The sequence below is a fragment of the Bolinopsis microptera genome, chromosome 5 (genome assembly GCF_026151205.1).
Source record: "Bolinopsis microptera isolate Bmic1 chromosome 5, MBARI_Bmic_1.0, whole genome shotgun sequence".
NCBI classification, from domain to species: domain Eukaryota; kingdom Metazoa; phylum Ctenophora; class Tentaculata; order Lobata; family Bolinopsidae; genus Bolinopsis; species Bolinopsis microptera.
The window spans coordinates 7,746,918-7,772,415 of NC_087076.1; the positions used below are offsets into that span (position 1 = coordinate 7,746,918).

A 25,498-nucleotide genomic window follows, 5' to 3' on the forward strand; every position below is an offset into this window, starting at 1 on the left:
TGCATAACTGAATTACTTGATGTGTTTAATGAATGTAACGGTTAATGGATGTACTTAATGAGGTAACTTAAGAAGGATACACGTCGTGTGTTTGGTATTCTGTGCGTGGATTATTACTGATAGTTTTGAGTGAGCTGCTAGCAGGATTGATTGTAGAGAAGGGGAGGTGAAGAAGCTGGCGAGGGAGAAGCCCACTATTTTGAGTGGATATACTTGTTGGGGGAGTTGGAGTAAGGTATAGGGTGGTTTTACAGAGCATCTAGACTCTAGAGGAGATTGGCATCTGGCGTTATCTTGTCGCAAATTGCAAACTCTAACAGGTATCTTCAAATGAATCTCGGATCAGATGGTTGTCTAACTATATATGAATATAACACAAATGGGCGTGGCCAAAAGGGCGAATTTCCCAGTTTAATTTTTTGGCTCAGAATTTTTTGTTCTAAAGACCTAGGAGAGGCTCCAAAACTTTTTCAGCCCTCTATTATGAAATGCAGGTAAACATATCATTTCGTTCACAACTGACCAGACTAAGAAAATAAAAGAAAAATTGAAGAATATAGCGTCACAAAAAATTGAGAAGAATAATACATAGTGTTTACAGTACACTACGATGTAGAATGTAATTATAATATTAAGTCTATTAATAATACGCACCGTAAGCTGAGATAACAAGAAATGAGGTAAGAAAGAGGGCAACTTCAAAATACGTACCGTAAGCTGAGATAACAAGAACAGAGGTAAGAAAGAGGGCAACTTCAAGACCACAGTTAGAGCCAGAGTAGGAAGTCTCGCTGTACCGTTGAGTTAAACTGTACGGTATGGGAGCTAATATGTAGAATATCACTGAAATATTATGTAGATAATCAAAGATATTTGTAGAAAATCACTGAAATATCTCATAATTCTTGTATTTTTAGCATGATAGGTCACTAATTACTAAATCTCTGAGGGGTTGAGGATGAGCTGTTTTCCTAACATAATATCATCCATACTGTTAAGGAATAAACGAGTAGGTTAATTAGGTTAATTAAGGAAATTCACTCACCAACAAACGCAGGCCACCAGTTGCTGAAAGAAATGTTTGGTGAACGCTCATACATATATTTTAATGGTGATAAATGCACTGTTAAAAAACATTCCTTCGTAAAAAATGCCACATACTGATGTGTCAAACGGGTGTCAGGACCTGTCTACATGTTTTACTTACTGATAGAGAGCACAGCCAAGGGAAAGTAAGAGTACTCCGACTGAGAACGAGAAGGACAGTCCTATGATACCTGAAATATCGGGGGTTTTTCAAAGTTATATAACTATATTACTTTAATTTAGTCAGTTAGAGGAAGCAAAATGAAATTAGGTAATCTTATCATGTGATAAAATAACAAGCAGTGCAGCCCTCAGATTTATTATATTTATTGTCATGATGAGATTGATGACGCGATGACGCTATTACAGTGTAGTACTATACTATTATGATCATGCAATGAAAAAGAGTACAGCAGCGAGCTAAATTTAAATGAAAAACCACATTTCTAGAACTTACCACTTATAGTGGATCGCATCGCATCTCAAGGAGCGTATACCTATTCGAAAGAGAACACCATTAAATAAAGAATATGTGGGTAGGTAGATTATCGATAGACGATGTGTATTAAAATCCAACATTTTCACCAAACCGGCTTTTTAATAATAATTCAAGCAGATGATGGAATGGGTTGCCATTTCGTGCACTATTCAAGGTATACGAAGTAAAGCTGTCCACGTCCCCACCTAAGTGTCATTGAGACAACAGATTCAGAAATCTAATCTACCGCCTACAAATTCAGGGTAAAAAGACAAAAATCTATTTTGATTAGTTTAAAAAGGATGATGAAGCACTACATAGAATATTAGCCCAAAATATCAGCAACACAGGCATTACTCGATTGACTAGTAAATCCGCGGTAAAATGATCGAACTACAACAAGAGGTACAATATCGAAGTACTGAAGTCAAAGGTGCTTCTTGGCGCTCGATTCTAAAAGTGCTTTTTCAAGAAATTATTGCAACTGTACGCTGTACGCGCGGCGGGCAAACAAAATAATTGAAGGACGTCGCCGCTAAAATGCGCCGCGCGCATTATATTATCAATTATCATCAATCATCCTTGCTTTTATTCAAGAAAGGAATAAATACTTTTAACGGTTAAATAATCCAAGCACTACATGATAATCAGATAATATTGTTACAGAACTACAATATATAAATATTGGTATTATACTATTCCCTATTTAATTGGTATTATACTAAAAAAACATTTTTGTGCAATCAAACATAATAACATGAAATACAAAATTTGTTTATAATCAATTTTACATTTGAAAATATTTTGTAGCGTTTACAACCTACCAGGACGCACGCCGAGTTGGACTCGGAATATGGAACAGATATTTTATTAACGGGTGATACTTTGTATCACGTTGTGACCCCCACGGTCGTTTCACTATGGTGCTGACGATACAGGGGGAGCCGCGCACTTCGTGCGCGGCGGGTCATACAACGTATGACAAGTGATACTCGTATAATATCTGTTCCATAGTCGACGAGTCCAACTCGGTGGGCGTCCTGGTAGGTTGTAAACCTACGAATATTTTACGAGTATCACCCGTTAAAAATATTAAAATGTGTTTTACAAAATGATTAATATTTTTAAAGTACGCATTTTTGGGAAAAAATGTTTTTCAGTTTTTAGAAGTTTAGTCTTTGACACACGAGAAAAGTATTAATACTTTTATCACTACTATATAACAAATAATTTGAGCATGAATACGAAGTTGTTACTTTGAAACGTCGTTAATCCTAACAGTACAGTATCATTTGTCGCAATAAATCAGAATAATCAGAAATTATTTGGAACTGCCAAAAACTATTCATTGTTATAATGCGACTAATAAATAATTTTCCAGTCCGTAAATCTTTGATTTGTAACTTAGCTCCATCTATTGTTTAATTATAAAATCCTTTTTGTACATTGTACAGATTGTAAGATCGTTGCTCTGCGAAGCAAGAATGCTAGTTTGCGCGGCGCGTCGAAGCGGCGAAGTCCTCCAAGTAAAAATTAACCAAAACAATTTTAAAACGACTAAAATATCGCTATTACAGTGACAGACTTTTCAAAATTGAGAAAACTTTCCAAAAAGAAAATATTTTTCTTCGAAAGTGCGTACTCTCAAAAAAAAAGTTCAATGTACCAAATCTTATTGTTTTTATTAATAATTTCATTACCTGGGGACCCCAGGCTATATAAGTGAAACTTAGTAAAATATATTTAGTAAAACGACAATGGTGGTCGCAATGTGATACAAATATGTTTTATATAAAAATAGAAGGAAGAGTTAAAATCGTCAATCAATCAAATTTAGCAGGGGTACAGTGCAGTGAGCACAAACAGCAAAGATCAAAGATGCATACAAAAAATCTGCTGCCTAAGGCAATATGTGATTTGGACCTTAACCGGATCTACACTATACTCAGATTTAAATATTCATTTTAAATTTGCTTTAAGATTTAAGGCTTATTCTAACGAAAGTGTATTTTCCAGGTTGCAGGGGTTTTGTTCAATAATATGGGTTGTTCTGTAAATTACAAAGCTGGTTTTTATAAATTTTACCACAATTTCGAATCCTCTTTTCTATTTTGGAGCAAATGACGAAGTTATGCAGTTTGGTCTGTCAATTTGAGGTCTCCTAGATTTGTTTATGTAAATTTTGTAGATATTTTACTGTACTAGTTTATATTGTATACAAATTTACGGACGAAATGATCCCAGGTGGGACTCCCAACCCACCGCTTCGGTGGGTAGTTGATGCACCGTTCACAAGCAAGAGCCACTTTGGTCTTCTTGCTGTGAGGTGTTTCAGCTACATGGGTTGGCCCCCCCCCCCTTTTTCTTTCTTTTTTGTTGTTGTTGTTTGGTCTGTCAATTTGAACTTGTATTGGAGCCACAAGGTCAAGGGTAAATTTAAAATGTTTTTGCCAATATTTTAGTTGGGGAATATATTGAATTTTTTAAGGTTTCATTTTATATAGGGTCATTGTGATATTATGTGTATACTAGTGTAACCCGTGCCTACGGCCAGGACTTCACAATCGCAGTTGAAATGCAAGTATAAACCCGCCTATTATATTTGAAAACACGAATAACATTGTCGTATGAAAGTATGAACTCTCTCTACAATCCAAACAGACCTCAATGAGTTTCACCTCCCCTAATAAGCTTATAGTATTATATGACATCGAATATCGAGGCTGAACTAATTATGATTTATGTACCAACGTTGCCTATGCAGTAATGGGAAAGAGAGCGAGAAGGGAGAAAAAGTGATCCATTTTATGTCACATTTGTGGTACAAAATGTGACATAATAAAAGAAACCTTAATCAAAACACCTTATTAACATGGTTGGTAATTGATTGGCAGAGAAAATCTTTCTTTGCGTTTGTTTAAATAGATCCCTCATCCCTATAATGTTGTTGTCTTAAAGGGGGCAATGCAGGAAACAAAGTTGAAATAATTATCATTATTTTATATAGAAAAGTTGTAATTCTTTTTACTCAGTGGTCTCAAATCTCTATCCCTGTATTGCTCATTCCTTTGCAATTTTTCAGGTGAAGTTTATCATCTAATGGTCTATGGAGCTTGAGTATGGTACAGACTACAGCTACTGGTATCAAGTTAACGAAAAGAAACTACATGATACTGTACAAGCTAGCTTTAAAAAGCACCACTATGATGATGAGACTGAGAAATTCATAGTTGATGTTTGCAACATTTCATATTTCAAACATATTTTCGACAACACCATGTCCATATTTCTCTTACCATTTGTAAGTGCAACATCCAGAAATGCTTTACTGAATCGTGGAATAATGTTTGTGGCTTCAACAGAACTTTTTGCTGAGATGCTGGCTTACACTGGCAAGTATGAAAGTTTGCTTGACATTGGTGCTGGCTGTGGGAATGTCACGATAAAGTTCTCCAGCTTGTTTAAGGATGTGTTTGTTACAGAGACTAGCCCAACTATGCGTCAAAGATTACAATCTAAAGGATTCACAGCATTAGAGGTTGAAAATTGGAGTAGCAGAACGTATGACGTAATATCTTGTCTTAATGTTTTGGACCGATGTCATGAACCAATGAAGTTATTGGAAGACATTCGTGACTGTTTGACACCAACTGGGGGGTCTGCGTTGGTTGCTCTTGTACTACCTTACCATGGATCAGTAGAGGAAGGACAGGTTTGGCAACGTCAGCGCCAACCATTGCCAATCAAAGGGGCAACTTTTGAAGAACAGCTCTCATCACTTGTTGTTGACATTTTAGAACCAATGGGATTTGAGCTTAACTTGGCAACCAAAGTACCCTATCTCTGCAGTGGGGATCTACAAGCAAGATATTACTCTCTTTCAGATTGTCTTCTGTCTTTGAATGTCAGACCGTCAACAACATCAAGCAAAGGTAACTCAATCGGATCAGATTAGCAATTAGAAATTTCTGATATATTCTAACTTAACTGTGTTACGCTAATTATGTAGGTGAATAATGATTGATTATCAAATATTTAATTTAAGTTTTTACAATGTTTTTAATTATTCATGAGCGTAATATTGTAATATTTATAAATATAATCATTGATCCAGTTATGCAATTAAGTGTTGATCCTTTATAAGCACTAGCAGGAACCCGTCTAACCCTAAAGTGGTGTCAAGACTCGAGAGACTAAAATAATTATTACCTATTTAATTCGCGTTTTTGACACCACTTGAGAGTCCAAATTTTGGGCACTAAAATTATTATTCCTTGGCCAATTTTTTATTTTTTCATGCTGATTTGAAGGCCATTAAAGCATTTGACCCAGTCAAAAAAGTTTCAGTTGTATATGTTTTACGGTTTTTGCGGAAAGTCGCGTTAAAGTTGATGCCGTGGTGTCAGTAAAATGGCACGGATATATACACATATATATATCGTCTCGCTTTATATATAGTAAGATGGATGTTATCATTTATTTACTATTATATCTTAATCATGAATGCTTGGGGTTTGTTTAGGACATTATTCAATCAGTTTTAACATAAAATAAGAAGATTTGACTAACTGTATGACATATAATCGACTATCTAACTAGGACAACATTGCGTTTCTGTATTTTTACGTTAGATGGTGCAACCCCTGTTTGAAATCAGAGCATTTCTATACCTACTTTTTTGATTGATGATTTGTACAAAATAAATCTGATTTGGAATGAATTCAACAAATCGTTAACATTGAATGATTCATTATTTAAGCACGATTACAATCTTTAGCAATGAAATCTATATTACTTTTATTTTTATGTGTAAGGAGTTCACTAACTGTAGTCAAAAATTATTAGAAGTACAGTAGTCAGTATAACCCAGATTTACCGCACCCCGATTTACTGCAAACCCTGATTTACCCCAATAAAACGGGGTTTTACTGTACTAAAAAGAGTTTATGACAATTTCTTTATAAAATGTTACCATATTGAGAAAGTTAACTGCAGTTCAGGATGGAGGGGATTAGGACCCCTCTAAATAAACATTATGCACATACGTATACCCTCTAGTCTGTTACATTCTTGATAAATGTAATAGATTTGTAGTGTTGTAATTAGTTTAAAACTAGTATCCTTTTTCACCAGGTTCACTGAATATACCTGGCCGAAACAATTCCCTGATTTCCAGAAAAATAATCTCTTTCTCTCCAATAGGAATTTAAACGATGATCGATTAGGTCAGCATTCTGGATTCCACCATGCCTTTTTGGAAAAAGAACAGTAATAGACCTTCCAAAAGGGAGATTGAATCATTGCAAGATGCAAAAATGTCACTTGCAGAAAATCTTCCTGCTCACGTCAAGATAGTGGACATCAGCCAGATATACCTAACAGAGATTCCATATGGAGTCTTCTCTGTTATAAAATATCAGCAAAAAGATTGCCTCATAGTCAATAACAATGAGCTAAAGGACTTGAAAGGAGATTTGAGTTCGCTTGATGAGCTCAAAAAATTCGATTTATCGTTCAATCTTCTTAAGAGTGTCCCGAAAAGTATTTCATCATGTCAAGCTCTAGTATATTTGAACTTAGATCACAACGAACTGAAATCATTACCATCAGTTCTGGGATGTCTTCAAAACCTTGAGACCATCTCGGCTAGTTCAAACAAAATCACAGTTATCGCCCCTGAGATTGGAGCTTTGAGGAAACTCCACTCCCTTCTCCTGAAAAACAACGAAATCACCAAAATCCCAGACAACTTTGCTCACTGCTACCGGTTGAAAAATTTAGACCTTGACGTTGAGAAGATCATTTACCCACCCGCGGAAATCGTCATGGAGGGGGGCAGGGCCACCATTCTGTGGCTATGTGACGAAAATAATGTCGATAAAACAGCAATTGAGGGTCAACCAGATACGGAATACGGTACCAAGTTTGAAGCTATCAGCGCTCAAGAAAAAGCGGTAAGTACAGTGATGTTGCACTCTATTATTATGGTATCAAATTTCACAGATCATTCAGCCAGTCAGTGTTCACTCTGTAGACTTGTTTTGATTCGTTTCGTTGGAAGTGCAGTCGTGAGACGTTGGCATCTGAGTTCTGACTTCTGATTAAGACTTTAATAACTCTGAGGTATTTGTGTCTTATCAAGTATTCTTAAATGGCCGAGGACATTTTCCTAAATATTTCTTGCCAAATGTTAGCTGGCAACTTATAGTTAAAGTAATCACCCTACGCGCGTGGGGTGGACTCCTGGGGTGGACTTTTATTCAGCGCGTATTTTGTAGCCTGTTCAACTTGACGTTTTGATTCGTTACTATCTCAATGTCACAGATACACAGAATGTGAGGTGATCATCTTAAAGAGAAACGTCTCAGCTTTCACCTGGTGTAAAGTTTATCTTTGTACTCAAAATATAGCTCGCTCAGTGTGCAATAGAAGTTGACAATACAATAACCACGTCTGCGACCGGTCGTCAGATACCGGAGTGTTGCACAAAATTGGGTCCCTAAATTAAAATTCTATGACACAGTTACCATGCAGAAATGTCTGGAGTAACATTTGGTGAAAATTTGAAGGGTCTACTGTAAATATTGCAAAAGTTATTGAAAACAAACTAGCTTAATCAGAAGTTTTTGGGAAAATTTCAAATTTTGTACGTAGTGGGGTCTACAGGGGTGGACTCTTGCGGCGCGCATCTGACGGAGTGGCTTTTTCAACAGCCGTCAGTACGGCCAATATCAGAGCACAAATTATTGTGAGTAAGACCTTAATGATCAGCTATGAACCCCTCACTAGAGTAGTAACCGTATCTAAAAACAAGGAAATGTTATTCCGTCAAAGCTCAAATTTTTTACTCTTCTCAGTGCAGTTAGTGTTACTATGAATGTACTAGCTAAGTATCGTTGATCGTAGCTGCATTACACAGTAGAAAGTAACCAAGGAAGACTGCTGATTAACGAAGCAATTTCAACGTGAACAGTTCCAAAATACATAATCATGGCGACGATAGTTCAACTTGAACCTTTATAGTTTTTACAGTCTAAAATCACAATAAAATCACGTGAACTGCAAATCACAAAATCAAATCACTCAAATCTGATAGTCCCGTTACAGTACGCTTTCGTGACAACCTCAACGCTTAAAAAATAAATATTATCCAGTCTTGTGACCACCGATGGCCCTAACTCTCCCTTGTCCGCGAGGAGCATCGTTGCGACCATGGGGTTTCAGTTCTTTGTTCTTCCCACTCGGCTTCGATAGATCGAATTGGCTGGAAGTCAATCTATCAGAAAGACCTTTGTCGATCTCAGGGGCGTGGTAAATTGTGGATGTCGGAGTATAAAGCTTCCTGAAAAGATTGAGACATTCACTCGGTCTGTTGTAAATATCAAATAGTCCTTGTAGGCAGAGATTTAACTTATGTTGGGTTTGATAACTAGAGAAGGCGATTTGATATTCATTGATAGTATAAGCATATAAGCATAAGTGATAAGTTTATATACCCTTTTTATGGTACCTCGAGGCTCGATATCTGTATTCAGTAATCATCACTCAAAATCTACTTATTAAATTTATTAACTAAACAAGTTAATGTATTACCGTCCTAGAGAGGTTTCCTGAGAATTTGAAGTCTCTGTAGGTTGCTGGCATGTCTACTAAGCTCTTCGATTGAGGAGTTTTGGACCCCTCGGCGGTCCAAATGATTTATAATGCTGTGGGCATTTTCAACATCTATCGAGGTAAACGCCCTCGCAGCATAACCTGTAGAGAATGAACATGTCATCAATGTGAAGTTCAATGATAAAAATCAGAGTGGCCGATTTCAACGGGCAGAATTCTAATATCATGGCCATGGGGAATGGACTATTTTTTGTCGATTTTGCAAACCAAACCGGCAAACGATTGTTGATTTTCGTCACTAGTCTAAAATGAATGCAAACGTTCGGCCGAACATTTACATGATTAGAAACTTACCGGTTTCTTTCGTTATTATGTACAGACATGGCCGGGCTTGGGTTCCGCATACGATATCTTCTATCAGATTAAAGTTGAACCCACACTTTGTACTGCTCGTGGGAGGAGGAAAGCAAACGGAGACCTTTTCCATGAGCATCTCGTGTAGTACCATCATCATGTCGATTCTGATATCAGCTGCAAAATTCGTCTATTACTAAATGCTAGCTTTTCGAACTTCGTATCTTGGAAATAACAACTTCTATGAAAGAACACACACACACACACACACACACACACACACACACACACACACACACAGACAGATACACACACCCACAAACACATACAGACATAGACACACACACACAGAGACACAGACATACAGGCATACAGGCATAAACACAGACACAGACGGACACACAGACAGACACACAGACAGACACAGTTACACACAGACAAGGACACACAGACACACACCCACAAACACATACAGACATAGACACACAGACACAGGCATAAACACAGACACACACAGACACAGACGGACACACAGACAGACACAGTACACACAGACACACACAGACACACACACATAAACACACATAGTTCACTTCAGTGCACTACATTACAATTACAGACACACGCAGTACAATCAGAGACACACACACGATACAAAGACAGACACAGACACAAACACACAGAGTACACTTCAGTACAATCACAGACGCAGGCACAAAGACATATACAAGAAGAGCAGATTGAAGTACCTTCATTTGCAGATGTTGACGCATTGATCTGTGGGATATGTTCTTCAGTCTGTAACTGATCATCTGCTAGAACTGTCTCATCTGGATCAACCGGAGGAGTATCTTCCGGCAGGAGTCTGAGTGGGTCTATCGGGACAGCCATGGATCGCTCTCCCTACCTTGTTGAATTAAAGACAAAGGTCAACGACGGATGTCGCATGTTAGTCCTGTAACTAAATGTAATCCAAAATAGTGAATAAATAATTTTTACATCTGAACGATTGTATGTCTGAATGGTGATTTTTAATCAATGAACAAAAGTTCAGGATTTTACCTTCTGTTAAGCTGTTAGCAATGACTCTAGCACCCTCTCCCTACAAAACGACCATATCTCGGTCTGAAGCTTTAAACCGTCTTGCCTCAGCAGCCATCTAGCACAGTCGACCTGTCCTGTTAATTGTGTGATCATCAAGTTACCAAATTTAATCCTTCAATATTCAAATAATTGATTATTAGACAAAACAGAGTTTAGAGCTCGACGTATGCTTCAGGGTTTCACACTGTGCTGTAATCAAACGCATGACTAAAACCTCTTGCTACTATTACCAATAAACCCATATTGTTAAGGCGGTCGAATGATTTACCTGAGTTGATCGCGTCCATGAAAGGGTTAAACTGCGTTCTGTCCAGCTTGTTAATGTCCGTTCCAGCAGCCAGCAGTGCCTCCGCCTCCGTCACTCTCCCTGCTTTGCATGGCCAGTGAAGCGTAGAGCTCCCCTCTAAGCTCTTTGACGATCCGACGAAGGATCCAGATTCCCTTCTTTTCTTTTGAGATTGCTTCAATTCTTCCTGGAGTATGCGGATTACCATTTATATACTTCCATACAGGGCGCGTGAACAATCAGCAATGAATTATCAATTAATCAATCTAGTTTTTGAGTAGAAAGTCCACAGATTGTGATACATTGGATTTGATATTGGAAAAGACATAGCTTACCAAATACCTTTTCATGGGCTTTTTGGAGGACAGGGATGACTTATTCCTGCGTGCCATTACACCATAACTATCTGCTGTAACAGCAAAAATTAGAATTATGTCGGACATAATTCTAAAAAATTGGAACATCGTAGTTAATCAGTGTGGTGCTAACAACAGAGAGCGATTTGAACGGTAGGCAATTTCATAAATTCCATTAACGCGATATAAGGATGATTGGAACAGGCTAAAATCTACTATGTAGCATTGATAACTGGCTATATCGCTGCATTAAACGATAAAAGTATTGCTAACTATGGATATTCTAAGTGATCTAGGCAGAGGGGCCCAGGTCAAGATTTATGCGAGATTGCGAGCCAGACTCATCGCACAAAATTTGTAAATAAATGAGGAAACAGAAAAAGTTTAACTTAAAAGTTGAGGGAATTAGGAACTTAACATGTATTTTATACTCTTAAAGTTAACGTGTATTTTATCACTTGTTTATAGCGTGAAAACTTCGACGTAACGCGCGCGAGATTTTTGCCAGATTTTTGCGAGTTTCGTTTAAATCTCATAGCTAGGCTCACGATATCGTGAGATTCTCCGCGAGATTTCGGCATCCTCTTTCAGCACTACATATTCGGTCGCGCGCTTGCATTTTCATCGCTTTTCAGCGTGTTTATTCACTGTACTGTCTAAGTTTTAAAGGATACTAGTTCTTATAAGATCAAGATTCACAGTGGTTACTATAGTTACCATTAAAGGAGGTACTATTCCTGGCTACAGTCTACTCCATCTTTATCAGAATATACTTGATACTGCCATAGGCATAGTGAATATTTCTTCATTAAAAGTTTGAGAAAGGGTCTCTTCAACTGGAGAACTGACTTATTAATCCTAGCAGGTAATTAACTCTGGATCCTTATCACATTGATTCCATTCTAAATTCTAGTATAGTACTACCTGAAGTTGCAGGAACGCGCGAACATCTATATGTAAATATTACATGAGTATGTATGGAATCGTGGCCTAGTTGGTTAATCCGTCGGTTCTAGATTGGCAGACTGCGAGTTCGAATCCAGGAGAGGATAATTTTTTCCACTCTTTTGGCAATTATGAATAACTATACTAATGAACTAATAACTATACTAATGAATAACTAAACCTCTGTAATATAATTAGCATATAATTAGCAAAGTGAAATGAGATTGTTATCCGGCCGCGGAGCGGCCGAAAAATTTATGGTAGTCGTTTTAAAAATATATGGTAGCCGTTTTTTCTTTCCAGACTGGATTCCTAGTCCCTTTTTAAATTTATGTCACTGGGAACCATCGTGCTACGAGAGGCTTACAACGTTTACAATATGTAACATAATATAATTCATAAAAATACGCACGTAAATTTTTCGTTATTTATGGATCCAATAGCAGCGACATACTTACAATTTTGAGAAATAAACATCGAGCGACATAAAGCAACTTACTTACAATTTCGCTTACAAAGGGACTCGCGAAATCTTTTTAAATAGAAAATAATTGGTGGGGCAAGAAATCTTGCAGGCTGGGAGGGGGGTTGGTGGGGAGTACATTTCGCCTCTGCACGTGACACGTGAAAATCGCACTTTTAGTCTCAAAATCCAATCTCATCGCACTTTTTTTAGAATCTTGATAGGGGCAGAGGGGAACCGGCACAGCCAGATTGCGTTGTCTTCAGTGACTAAGTTTCACGATAGTAAAATTGACCTTATTTATTTTTAAAAAGGATGCACAGTTCAAGCAATAAATCGATCAGCTGCTCATATGATATTTGCATTTAAAGGAGGGCCCAGTGCAGTGACAAGTAAGTCTGTTAAGGCAACATTTAGTTCTGAGATTAGCTGAGTCTTGACAAAGATAAGTTGAGTTTCGAGAAAGTGCACACGGATAAAGTTATCAAGTGAAAATGATAAGACTAAGTTAGGGTCCAGTCAACAGAATGGCAGCTGTAACAGAAACAGTTCATTGGATAGGGGAGTAGGGGATTATGACGGAGTGAAGTTTATATAGCAGGGCAAACAAAAAACAACTGACAGCACTGAGCAAGTGAACTGGAAAATTGAGGAAGGGAAATAACTGTGGTTGTCAGCCCTTTCCGTAGCAATCAGGATTTCCCACGAGATCGATCAGGCAATCAGGATTTCCCACGAGACTGCTCCATCCGATGCGCGCACTTTTGTCACGTGACGGCCACGTGACGCTCAAATCGTTGTCACGTGGTACAGAAGGAAGGTTCCTAGAGCGTTGATCTCGACAAGAGGGAGTTTCTCACGGTTTATCTTCAATAACTATCGCTATTTTTATAGTAGAGAGTTGAAACTTTCACCAAATGTTTCCCTAGACATTTCTGCATGGTAACTGTGTCATAGAATTTTAATTTAGGGACCCAATTTTGTGCAACACTCCGGTATCTGACGACCGGTCGCAGACGTGGTTATTGTATTGTCAACTTCTATTGCACACTGAGCGAGCTATATTTTGAGTACAAAGATAAACTTTACACCAGGTGAAAGCTGAGACGTTTCTCTTTAAGATGATCACCTCACATTCTGTGTATCTGTGACATTGAGATAGTAACGAATCAAAACGTCAAGTTGAACAGGCTACAAAATACGCGCTGAATAAAAGTCCACCCCAGGAGTCCACCCCACGCGCGTAGGGTGGTAATACAGTTTCATCTTATTAAAGATCAGGTTTCGTTACATCAAATCTATTTATAAAGACAGTGTCCAAATAAACAGGACCTTACAAATTACTATTTATGAACTTATGAAGGGGTTCGTACATGGTTTAAAAGTCGGCTTCACTGTTATATATGTGTTTAAATAAGACTCTGAATTATCTCGGTAATTACAATATACACCGCTCTTTGTCTACCTGTCATACACCCTACTATATAATATATAGTTTTAAACTTCTTACAGCACTTCAAATCTATTACGTTTATCTAGGACGTTGCAGATGGAATATACTTAATGTAGTCCGAGCAGTCCTCACTCTCCTCGCGTCTTAAGATGGCGTTACTCTTGTCTCATATATATATTATATATAGTATATAATATATAGTATATAATCAGAGTATATTATACTCTGATCCAAGGTTCACAACACGTGACCGCACACTCTCGTGATCAGTCACATTTAATACAACCACTCTCACTCGCTCTGCTCTGACACATCACGACTATTTGCGGGAGAAAAGACAATTAATTATACTGTGTGTGGCTCGTTGTTGTATATATGGAGAAGTATAATTGCAGTTTGCCATTTCCTCTTGACATGTTGTACGGTGCTGGTCTCTTTATAACTCTGGTATGTTGGTATGTTGGCAGGACAGCAGGTTTTGCTTGATGCTGTTCTACAATCTACAGGTGTATTGGTAGTTTGTGTATAATATCGTGTATTTCTCTTTCTGGTTGTTCTTGTTTTGCCGTAATAATGGTATTTCCGGGGTATGGAGGTTGATAATTGGAACCAAATTGAAGACGTAATGTTTGATACAATTGCCCGAAATAGCTTACAGCCTTCTCAAACCTGGATTATATAAGTTCAGAGTGTACTGTTCGCCCACAAGTGTGTTGTTGGCCCACTAATGTGTTGTCACAAGTGTACTGTTCCCCCACTAATGTGTTGTCACAAGTGTGTTGTTGCCCCACAAGTGTGTTGTTGCCCCACAAGTGTGTTGTTGCCCCACAAGTGTGTTGTTGCCCCACAAGTGTGTTGTTGCCCCACAAGTGTGTTGTTCCCCCACAAGTGTGTTGTTCCCCCACTAATGTGTTGTCACAAGTGTCTTGTTGCCCCACAAATGTGTTGTTACAAGTGAGGATGTATTCTGAGAAGGGTGACCCAGCTTACGACGCCATGGTTAGGAAACTCCGGGACGAGCAACATAACGTGAGTGTGGTTCAGATCTGTGGGTAACACTGTGCATAATAACACACAGTGTCTGATGAAAATACATGGTTGATACTGAGTTTATCACAACGTTTAGATGCTTTAGTATAATTAGATTTGTGCTGCTATATCGGATGGTTTTATTGGTTATGGGTAGTGTGGTACCGTAGAAGTTATAAACACTCAACACAGCTGAAGTTTCCAATTCAAATGTACATTTCAAGTTAAAATGTTAGGTTTCTCATCGTTTTCTGATTAAAAACAGTTCACACAGATCTCACAAAATGAACATATATTAAATTACTGCACGATAGCAGTATGGATAGCACATCCACTGTGCCAGCTTTATTTATATTTTCCATTTTGGAAGCGTCTCTGATGGTAATCAGCACATATTATGTAATAGCTCAGAGCATCTGAGCAGTGAGCGGTGTAATACACACACTGCAGGGTGATATCAGATCAGAAGTTATCATACTCGTGACGTTCAAATATCATACAAGCAATTCCCTTGGCAATTAAACTGGATTTGTTAGACAATATATCACATAAGAGATACAGTCTGACCAGACCTCTTCCCCAGGCGGAGGAGATGATGCTGAAGAGACAAGAGCACGAGGCGGAGGAAGCAGCCGAGATGTTAGCAAAGATAAGGGAAGAGGAGGAAAACTTGAGGAAAATATCTGAAAACACCAACACTAGAGACGAACTGAGGGTGGGTACATTGTATCTCCTTACTGAAACTTTATTATTACCCTAACACAATATCACAATAAAATGTAAACCCTTAAGAGTACCCTTACCCTTCCTTTAGTTAATTTATTAGCAATATGATCGTGCTTTGTTGAATTTGTATATCGTTTCAGAAAAAGCGATTGCATCAAAAGATGAAAGAAGAAGATGCTAAAGAGGCAAAGAAGCTTTCAGAATATCTCGAGTTTATGGATGATGTTAAGATGACCAACATCCGGGAGGCTCTAAAGGAAGTAGAGGATGTGAGTATTAATAAGAATGGGGGTGTTTTTCATTAGTGCTATTTATTTACAAAAATTTACAATAAGAGCTATTTAATAGGACATCCTACCCCCCCCCCTCCCTGAAACAGTCCAGCAATTTCACTGTATTCATGTAGAGCGATTATCCCTCATAAAGTGTTTAAAAACCTATAAAATTAATTTTAGAATTGAGTAATGGGGGTTCCAACCTCATTTTGCCTCATTCGGGCAGCCAAAAAGGACAGTGATGCTCAGTGCGAGGGAGCATTTTTTGTTTTACTTTCAATGTATTATTATGTAAGCACTCAGCATTGATCTACCTATGTGACCTATGTTGGGTTTCGTCAAGAAATGGCCGCGGTAAATCGGAGTTTGCTGTAAATCGGGGCGCGGTAAATTTTACTGTACCGCACTTTTTTACACCATCGTATCGGCGTTATTCATTCTATCAGATTTGTGTATTTGAATTTGGTATCGCTGTATACAATGAAATATGATCGAAATGCCCATAACTATGGTCAGGGTCAAACGTTTTTCATGCCGTAACATGAAAATAACTTGGGAAACTAGAATTTTTTTCAAAAATCAGGAAAAACATATAATATAGAACAATTTTTCTTCCTAGAAGTTCTTTGTTATTATGTATTAATATTATCAGATGGCGAGTTGCTAATTCATTGACTTAAAATACTATTGATATTAATTGATAAAAACGAATGAGGGTGATTCCTGGTAAACGAATAACTTGTCAGACTGGATCACAATCCCTCAACGGATTGAGATTAAGTCACATTAATCACGTCATCACTTTTACACACAATGAGTTGGAATATTATGTTGTAAAGTATATTAAGGTTATAATATTGAATTAATTATGCTTATCACCAGCTGTAAGGATAATTCTAGAATGTTACACAAAAATCGTAAATAATTCAATCTGAGAGTATTAAAGGCTGCAAATGTGGCGAATTGTTGAACAGCTTAATTGCGGTGTATTTTGTGTCCAAATGTGCCGCACTTAAAAAGTTTTGGGCAGATGCGGAATCGCACAATTTAAAAAATATTACCGCACCTAAATGTTGCCGCTCATTGCACCAAATATTATTGCGCCAGCACAGTAGAGTTCGTATTTGAAGCAGTAAACGACCGGGGGTAGGATTTGGCCGGGGCCGGGGCCGGGGCCGGGAATGTCCAAATTTTGCCGGGGCCGGGAATTGGCCGTTCTTGAATTTGGCCGGGGCCGGGGCCGGGGCCGGGGCCGTGAATTTAATAAATCCACGGCCAAGTTAGAACTTTTCAGGACTTAGGATCTGAACTTATTTTTTTTTAATTTAAACTATCAGAGGTTACAAAAACAAAGGACTGCTCTTGAAAGTTGGCACTCTGGACATCATCCTTTCAAAATTGAAAATCCATTTTAAGATTTAAATGAAAGTTTTAGGCCGATTTCGATCAAAAATTCCCGGCCAAATTCCCGGCAAAAATTGAAAATCGGCCGGGGCCGGGAAGAAATAGCTCCCCCGGTGCCGGGATTTCACGGCGCCGGGAATCCCGGTCGATTACTGATTTGAAGGGGTGTATCCGCTGATTGGCGGCTTATCATAAACTGGGTGAGCTCATCTTTGAATTGCTCGAGATCTCGAATGACATTCCGACGGTAGGGGATCACATTTCACAATTTAGGTCCCTGAACTGTAAATGAGTTGTCAAACAAAGTGAGGTTTGCTGATGTGTGAACGAGTTTGTCATGTAGCATCGTCGTGTAATGTGCTATTGTACTACCGTAGTGTAATTAATATATAAGTGTGCATAGCAAATGCATAGATAATGTAAATACAATACCACTCACATATTTGAATACACTGTAGAAACATTGTAGGTCGTTTTGACCAAAATGAACTCATAACATTGATCGCAGTGAACAATAATGATAAACACCTAACAGTAACTCGGGCTAATTTTGACCAAATCAGCACCGTATCAACTTAGTCTCGAACGCTTGATGACATCTACTAATTACATATGATGTACTGTTAGTTATAGAGCATCTGACCTTCAAATTCCAACAACCGCTCGGTAAAAGAGAATTTAACACAACATGATAAGCTGTAAAGTGTAAACTGCAATACATAATATGTAGAATATCACCAGTAGTATCTACAATGTAGATCTAGATTGTTCTAGATTGTTCTAGATTGTTCTATATTGGCCCACACCTGTACCCTGTCTGTGTTATACACTGTGTCATGTAGTGTGTAGTGTTGTAGTGTGTACTGTGCGTATTAGAGAGTTTACTCTTAGTAATAGTAATAGTAAATATTATGATGGTTATACCTTTTATTCCTTTGTTTTACACCGCTTGTGTATTAGTCTCCAGAAATATTGAAAAGCTGCAGAAATATTCAAACCATGTGTTATGTACCGTACATGGTATTTATTACTCGCATTTTGAATACTAATTTCTGATAAATATTACATGTAATTAACAATGTAACATAGACTCAACCTTTCAATAATAGAAAGATTAAAAAACATTCAACGCTCGTTCCGATAGATAAGGACTGCAATTAGAGAGCTTAGCCAGGAAATTATCGGAGATGAATGTAATCAAAACTGTTAAGTTATAAGCTACGAACAAGCTTAATTTTATGGTAAATGTACATTTCAGTAATCGATTGGAAGCGTGCCATTATTATACCATGAACATTTGCCATGTATTAGGAATTAGCTTATAAAGCACATTTCTACTGTTTCCGATTGTAAGGCTACATTTATGGCTGATGACTGATATTCATAACAGTAATTATGTGTTTGTTTAATTATTGTAATATTATGTAAGTAATTATATCCTCATTATATCTTAATAATTTCATCGCTCATAAGTCATAACACGTTTCTGTGAAGCTCAGATATTTGCTGTTGTACATTGAACGCTTACACTGTTATACACACACCTATAGTGCGAGTTAAACGCTACACAAACAGTGTACACTGTACAGTGCTTCAGTAATTTCCTCATGTAGCTCACAAACAAGCATCTTATAGGAAGCTCCTACTGGGATCGGAGGAATTTCCCCAAAATGAAACCAGGAAAATAGGTTGATAGTTTGTTGTACAAATTGTACATGAAATTGTTTACATCAGAAGAATTGTACTTCCCAGAAATAAGCTGGAGTGTCCCTCTCTGCATCCCTGTAATTTTACACTCGCACTATTTAAAATCCCCACTTACACCCACTTCTAAAGCTTTGCGAACATTGTATATTACATTACACTTTACAGTGTTGATTGATTGATTACTTGATTGAGGAGCACTACCCGGAGACAGTACTCGGCACTAACGCCTTAAAATCTTTAATTACAATCAAATATAAATATATGCACACATGTATAAATATGATAACGCTATTAGCAAATTTAGACAGTAAAATAACTCTTGTCTCTTGACATAAATTTAGAGTTCAGAGACACAGGGTCTGAAGAATGCGCTGATATTTATCTGGTAAATGACAGTGAAATTGCGCGGTAGCGATAGCATTGTAAAAATGCTCGAAGATAGTCATATTTCGTTCTGAGGTTAAAGTTTTGTTACTCGTCACTATCAACGTAATATGCTGTACCAAATTATTTAAGTTTCTAAAAGCACGAAATTTGAATCGTTCCAGTCCTTGTCATTCTGCTCAAGTGCTTGTACAGTGAGCAAATGCTTGTTGACTGTAGACTTGAATGAATTTAAGAATTTGTCTTGTAGGCAAGTCGTGATGTATTTTTTGTCCTTTTTAATAATGTTGGCCGTTTTGTTGTATAACTTCCGATAACTTAGGGCCAATTAAATGTTAGAAATGCTCTTGTCTGGGTTAAATAAACGGTTCAATGGTGTCAAGTAAATTTATATATCATTTATAATTGAACGGCTTAACTATTATTCGCAGTAATAACAAAAACGTTTGTATCTGTTCATAATCTGCTGCTACCCTCAGAAAGATATAGATGCGGTAAGGATACTGGCGGAAGTGACTGCTATGTTCGAGGAGGAGAAGAGACGTCTGAAGGAGTTCCTGGCAGAGGACGAGGCTATCCTTAAAGAGTACGTTTTAGTGGGCACATACCTCCCACCCCACAACACATACCTAATCACATACCTCCCACCCCACAACACATACCTAACCACATACCTCCCACCCCACAACACATACCTAACCACATACCTCCCACCCCACAACACATACCTAACCACATACCTCCCACCCCACAACACATACCTAACCACATACCTCCACCCCACAACACATACCTAACCACATACCTCCCACCCCACAACACATACCTAACCACATACCTCCCACAACACATACCTAATCACATACCTCCCGCTAGATACGCAGCTAACCACAAGTTGGACATGTCGTTCATATCAGACGAGATGGAGAAGATACTGCAGGAGGAGCAGATGATGGAGAGGTTCACACGCAACGCAGAGCACGAGCTGGAGCAGATGTTCGACATGGTCCAGGAGGAGGAGGGTCAGGAGAGTGCTGTTCACAAGAGAATGGTAGGTTGGTAGTCAACATAGATTCAGTTGTTTGATTCTGATATACATGTATGATGATTGTATGGTCCTTAGTTCAAAGGTAGGTCTAGAATGGTCTTAATAGGGATTACTCTTCTGTCATGAGGAAGAGAAAACAGCAGTGATGATTAAGGTGTAACCTTGATATCTATTTTATTTTATTTGAAACTTTTAAAGAGTTGATTTATATTATGAAAATAATAGTACAATAGTTGTAAGACAAATGTTCGCTTTTCTGGTCATTTTCCTATTTGATAAAATAACAATTATATAAATAACAATAATTTGAGCCCAAAATGTGAGTAAAATAGTCTTAACTCGTAACCTAATAATGCACTGTCAATATTATAGTATGAACAACCCCTTTTCGAGAACTATCTTTTAACCAAAGAATGTGAGTTTGTTTTCAACTTCCATTTCAAGTTCCAGCTTCTGACCGGGTCCCGGGAATGATGTCGCGTCTTCAGACACGTAGATGGCGTAGTTCCCGTAAACAGGTCCGCTCATCAGGTAACCGTCAATCTGCGTCCCCGCGTCACTGCCCTGCAGCTGAACTTTGCACGATGTACTCCACAAATTATTTGGGCAATTTTGAATGTTGGATATCTCATGATGCCACCTGTCACTCGCAGACACTCCGGTGAGGGGGTAGCAGTGGAAGTCGTTTCCCAGTCCGTGGGTGTTGTCGTCGTCAACACCGGTAGGTGACAGATTTCCTCCCGTCATCACGATCCTGTGTCCATTGTTAGAGTACGCCCAGTTGAAAGCCAGATCTCCTCCTACAGAAAATATGGGGTCGTCTCCCATGTTCTGAGCGTTCTTGCTTACGCTCTCTTGGAGAGGACCACCCTCCGTAACCACATCCCTGCCCGGGTTCATGTCCTGAAACCGGGAGAGAAGGGACCTGCCACTCTGTGTAAACCGGAACACTTTCACTGCGTCCACCTCCCCTCCCTGGTGTCTCACAATGGCTATGTAGCTGACGGGGTGGTTCCAGATCACTCTGTTCAAGTAATCTTTAGTCAGAGCCTCAGTGTAGGTTCCAATGAAGACGTCCGTGAGCCCAACCAACAGCGTAACCCATTACGTGGCCATCAGCTGGGTTCAGGTTCATGGCCAGGTGCCAAGTCTTTGTTTCTACTCTCTCAATTCTCTCTATAGATTTCGAATTGGTTACAACCAGTACCAAAAGAAGGGTTAGTAGAAACATAGTATTTGAATCTGAAATTAGTTGTGTGAGGATATCATTTTGTAAAAACCTTATATATATTAACGATATAAAATGTTTAAAATACCCTCAATAATTTGCATTACTATCAGTAGACACTACTAAAGGTTTAAAGTAACTGCTACATTTTATGTAGTTTTTTAAGGACGGAATTATAAATATTGGCCAAAATATTTTCATATGATGGATAATTAAAAACGAACATCATCATTCGCCAGCTGCACACTATGATTTGACAATGAGTTCAGCTGTTAATGTAGCGACAAAAATCCGAATCCATTAGAGTGATTTCTGATGAGAACTAATCAACAGTGCCTTTTTTCCAAATTGTAACTCAATTTAGGATTTTATTAAAATTGAACGTAATAACTGGACAGAAAGCGGAAAACACCTCAAAATATTACAAAGAAAAGTTATCAGAATTCAGGAAATAATGATGTGCCGGCATGTTCAGCAACTCAATATATGGATTTTGTTGGGTGAACCTTCTCTTATCATCTCTTATCATCCAATTCTACCCTGGTTCTTATATTGCAATTTCTATAATACCTAATAAGTAATTATTTCTCTAATTAAGCTCATTTTTAATTAATTATGAACCTTATCTATAAGCTGCTTTCCCTCCTTGTGTCGTGCGGTGGGAAAGTGTTGTTGAAACCGGAATTTCGATAATTTCCTGGGAACACAGTGCACTTATTACAGTTGCACTTATATTCGAGAAGGGGGCAAGGAAAAACCTACATTGTTAAAACGTACCTACATAAATAGCTAACATACCTTCGTCCTTCAATCTACATCCTTTCTCACTCTGAGACTACATTATAGAAACACACCTTAGATTATGAAATGAGGTATTTATAATCAAAAGTAAGATTTATTAAAGATTAGCAACACCTTCAAAAGTTACTCGTTTTGCTATTAACCAGCTACGTGTGTCTATGTATAATGTATAATGTATATTGTATACACGTGACTGTAATATGCTATATCTTTATCAATCAATGCTGGTTGCTGATTGGTTAATCGTTGTCACGTGCCAGTAATGAGTAAACACATGGTTCACCATTCACCAGTATCCAGATCTATTATTCTATTACTTGCAGTTTGCACAGTGCTCATGTAGATCTCGACTATCCCGTATCATTAGATGTACAGTAGATGTGTAGTAGATGTGTAGTAGATGTATAGTAGATGTATAGTAGATGTGTAGTAGATGTATAGTAGATGTATAGTAGATGTATAGTAGGTGTGGCGTGTATAATGTGTGCATTAGTACTTTAAATATACTTTTATTGTCTAGGTATGCTCATTATTGTACTCGTCATTATCATATAATATTTACATGTTAGGTTACATTGTTTCCAGACTCCAGTATTGAAAATGTCAGTTATCACAATGTACATAATATTATTTTATAAATAGTAAACTTTTAGTTTTTGAATATCATGGAGAAATATCTGACATCACAAGGTAGCACAGGTTAGTGTAGCACTACAAGACTGGAACGTGTAATTTCATTTGCAGCAGTGTGACGCCTCCCCCTCCTCCTAATTAAAGAGCACTCAGATAAATATTGATGAGATTAAAGCTCTCGGTGGATTCTACTCTTATCTAAAGATACACACAAACACTACACACGCATTACTGCAATATTACACATAAAGTATAAACAACACAAAGATAACATGAAAATTACACCAAAAGTTAACACTACTGTACACCAAAATAACACGAGCATTACATTCAGGCCCAGGGTTTTGAGCAAGATAAAAAACAGATGTTACAGATGATATTGAAGGATGAGGACTTGCAAAGGAAAATGTTTATAACTGCTCAGCAGGAACAAGATAAAGTTTATAAGGTATGTTCGTTATTATCAGTGTTTAATTAATTAGTTAATTAGTTAATTAGTGTAGGATGCGTCTAGGATTAGTAGGATTTGTGAAGTTCTAACTGTGTACGATTCGTATGTTATCAATTAAAAACTTGATTAGTTGACAAATCTTATAATTACGATACGTCATACAAACGTAATCTGTATAATGTATACTGTGTTTAGTATACATTATACATATTACGTATGTATGGTGTGAGTGTTATGAACGAGAAGCTTTTAAATACATCGATGTACATTGTACATTGTAAAATGGCACCCTACGATTGCTATGGTTCCTATCATGGTTACTACGATTACTATGGCTTCTTTGCACTGCTAGCCGTGAAAATTGCTCTAGCGTAACCGATTTCCCGTGTTCATTTTCACGCAACTCGGTTCACTAATTGGCAAACTTCTGTTTACACTGCATACTATAAAGCATTCATTTACATACTGTATAGTGTATACTGATGACTGTATACACACGATAATCAAACTTGTAAACAGTGTAGAATGTGTAGAATGTGAAGAATGTGTACTAGACAGTGTAGTAGACTGTGTACACATTGTCATTGTAGCTAGTGTAGACACTGTAGACAAACCAAGAGCCCCTGATAAAATAATCCCGGCAGGCTCTCTCGACTCAGATAGAGAATATCCAAGAGAACCTGTACTTGCTGACTGTTCTGGAGAACAACCAGAAGAAGCTAGATGAGCAGGTTTTTATCAGTTTACTGCTTTGTTTTAGATTTTCTAAAGATTTGTTTCCAACGTTGCACGCGAGCGGCATACTTTAGAAGTTCTATAACTTCTTAAACATGTTAACACTAGGTGGTGGATGATATCAGAGGCCAGAGAGCGGATATGGCAGGACTGCTGACCCAGCTGATGACAAAGCAGGAGGAGAGGAGGACTGAGCTGGAGGATGCAGCCAGAATGATAGAGCAGCAGTGCGAGGACGAGCTGGTACGTGATACTCGATGTTACTAGGTGTCACTAGGTGTTACTAATGCTAGGTGAAACTAGGTGTTACAAGGTGTTACTAATGCTAGGTGTCACTAGGTGTTACTAGATCAGGTGTTAATTAGGTTCTGCTAGATGGTACTAGATGACTCTGGTGGTGTCATGAAAAATGAGAATGATAAGGTAGGATTGAGTGGAGAGAGAGGGAGGAGGGAGGGAGGGAGGGAGGGAGGGAGGGAGGGAGGGAGGGAGGGAGGGAGGGAGGGAGGGAGGGAGGGAGGGAGGGAGGGAGGGAGGGAGGGAGGGAGGGAGGGAGGGAGGGAGGGAGGGAGGGAGGGAGGGAGGGAGGGAGGGAGGGAGGGAGGGAGGGAGGGAGGGAGGGAGGGAGGGAGGGAGGGAGGGAGGGAGGGAGGGAGGGAGGGAGGGAGGGAGGGAGGGAGGGAGGGAGGGAGGGAGGGAGGGAGGGAGGGAGGGAGGGAGGGAGGGAGGGAGGGAGGGAGGGAGGGAGGAGAGAGAGAGAGAGAGAGAGAGAGAGAGAGAGAGAGAGAGAGAGAGAGAGAGGAGAGAGAGAGAGAGAGAGAGAGAGAGAGAGAGAGAGAGAGAGAGAGAGAGAGAGAGAGAGGAGAGAGAGAGAGAGAGAGAGAGAGAGAGAGAGAGATCGCATCAAAAAATATCCATCTCAACCGGAGATACTCATA

The 25,498-nt window shown here is 38.5% G+C and overlaps 3 protein-coding genes across 4 annotated transcripts in view; 1 reads left to right on the forward strand and 2 right to left on the reverse strand.

The window, feature by feature from the left end:
* The window catches only part of LOC134815121 (leptin receptor overlapping transcript-like 1), a 30,366-nt gene extending 9,049 nt beyond the window's left edge, over positions 1-21,317 (reverse strand). Inside the window, exons 1-5 of the mRNA XM_063823615.1 lie at positions 21,307-21,317; positions 1,544-1,585; positions 1,208-1,277; positions 1,046-1,068; positions 712-843 (exon numbers count right to left, since the gene is read on the reverse strand). Of these exons, the coding sequence (XP_063679685.1) occupies positions 712-843; positions 1,046-1,068; positions 1,208-1,277; positions 1,544-1,562 (244 nt within the window). The 5' untranslated portion in view covers positions 1,563-1,585; positions 21,307-21,317. The remainder of the gene's footprint in view (positions 1-711; positions 844-1,045; positions 1,069-1,207; positions 1,278-1,543; positions 1,586-21,306) is intronic.
* LOC134815115 (E3 ubiquitin-protein ligase LRSAM1-like) overlaps positions 1-25,498 on the forward strand; it is an 81,028-nt gene that overhangs the window by 49,692 nt on the left and 5,838 nt on the right. The window contains exons 2-9 of the mRNA XM_063823591.1: positions 6,767-7,518; positions 15,752-15,883; positions 16,035-16,163; positions 20,144-20,250; positions 20,541-20,715; positions 23,709-23,822; positions 24,470-24,556; positions 24,669-24,803. Of these exons, the coding sequence (XP_063679661.1) occupies positions 6,811-7,518; positions 15,752-15,883; positions 16,035-16,163; positions 20,144-20,250; positions 20,541-20,715; positions 23,709-23,822; positions 24,470-24,556; positions 24,669-24,803 (1,587 nt within the window). The 5' untranslated portion in view covers positions 6,767-6,810. The remainder of the gene's footprint in view (positions 1-6,766; positions 7,519-15,751; positions 15,884-16,034; positions 16,164-20,143; positions 20,251-20,540; positions 20,716-23,708; positions 23,823-24,469; positions 24,557-24,668; positions 24,804-25,498) is intronic.
* On the reverse strand, positions 8,511-11,562 carry LOC134815120 (uncharacterized). Of its 2 annotated transcripts, XM_063823613.1 has the most exons (7): positions 11,265-11,562; positions 10,905-11,109; positions 10,595-10,710; positions 10,282-10,439; positions 9,533-9,709; positions 9,158-9,319; positions 8,511-8,906 (listed from the first exon to the last, which is right to left on the reverse strand). In XM_063823613.1, the coding sequence occupies exons 4-6, from the start codon at positions 10,421-10,423 to the stop codon at positions 9,162-9,164; spliced, it is 477 nt and encodes a 158-aa protein (XP_063679683.1). In that variant the 5' UTR covers positions 10,424-10,439; positions 10,595-10,710; positions 10,905-11,109; positions 11,265-11,562; the 3' UTR covers positions 8,511-8,906; positions 9,158-9,161. The 2 variants fall into 2 exon arrangements, with proteins under 2 accessions (XP_063679683.1, XP_063679684.1); XM_063823614.1 differs by having other exon boundaries at positions 10,282-11,109.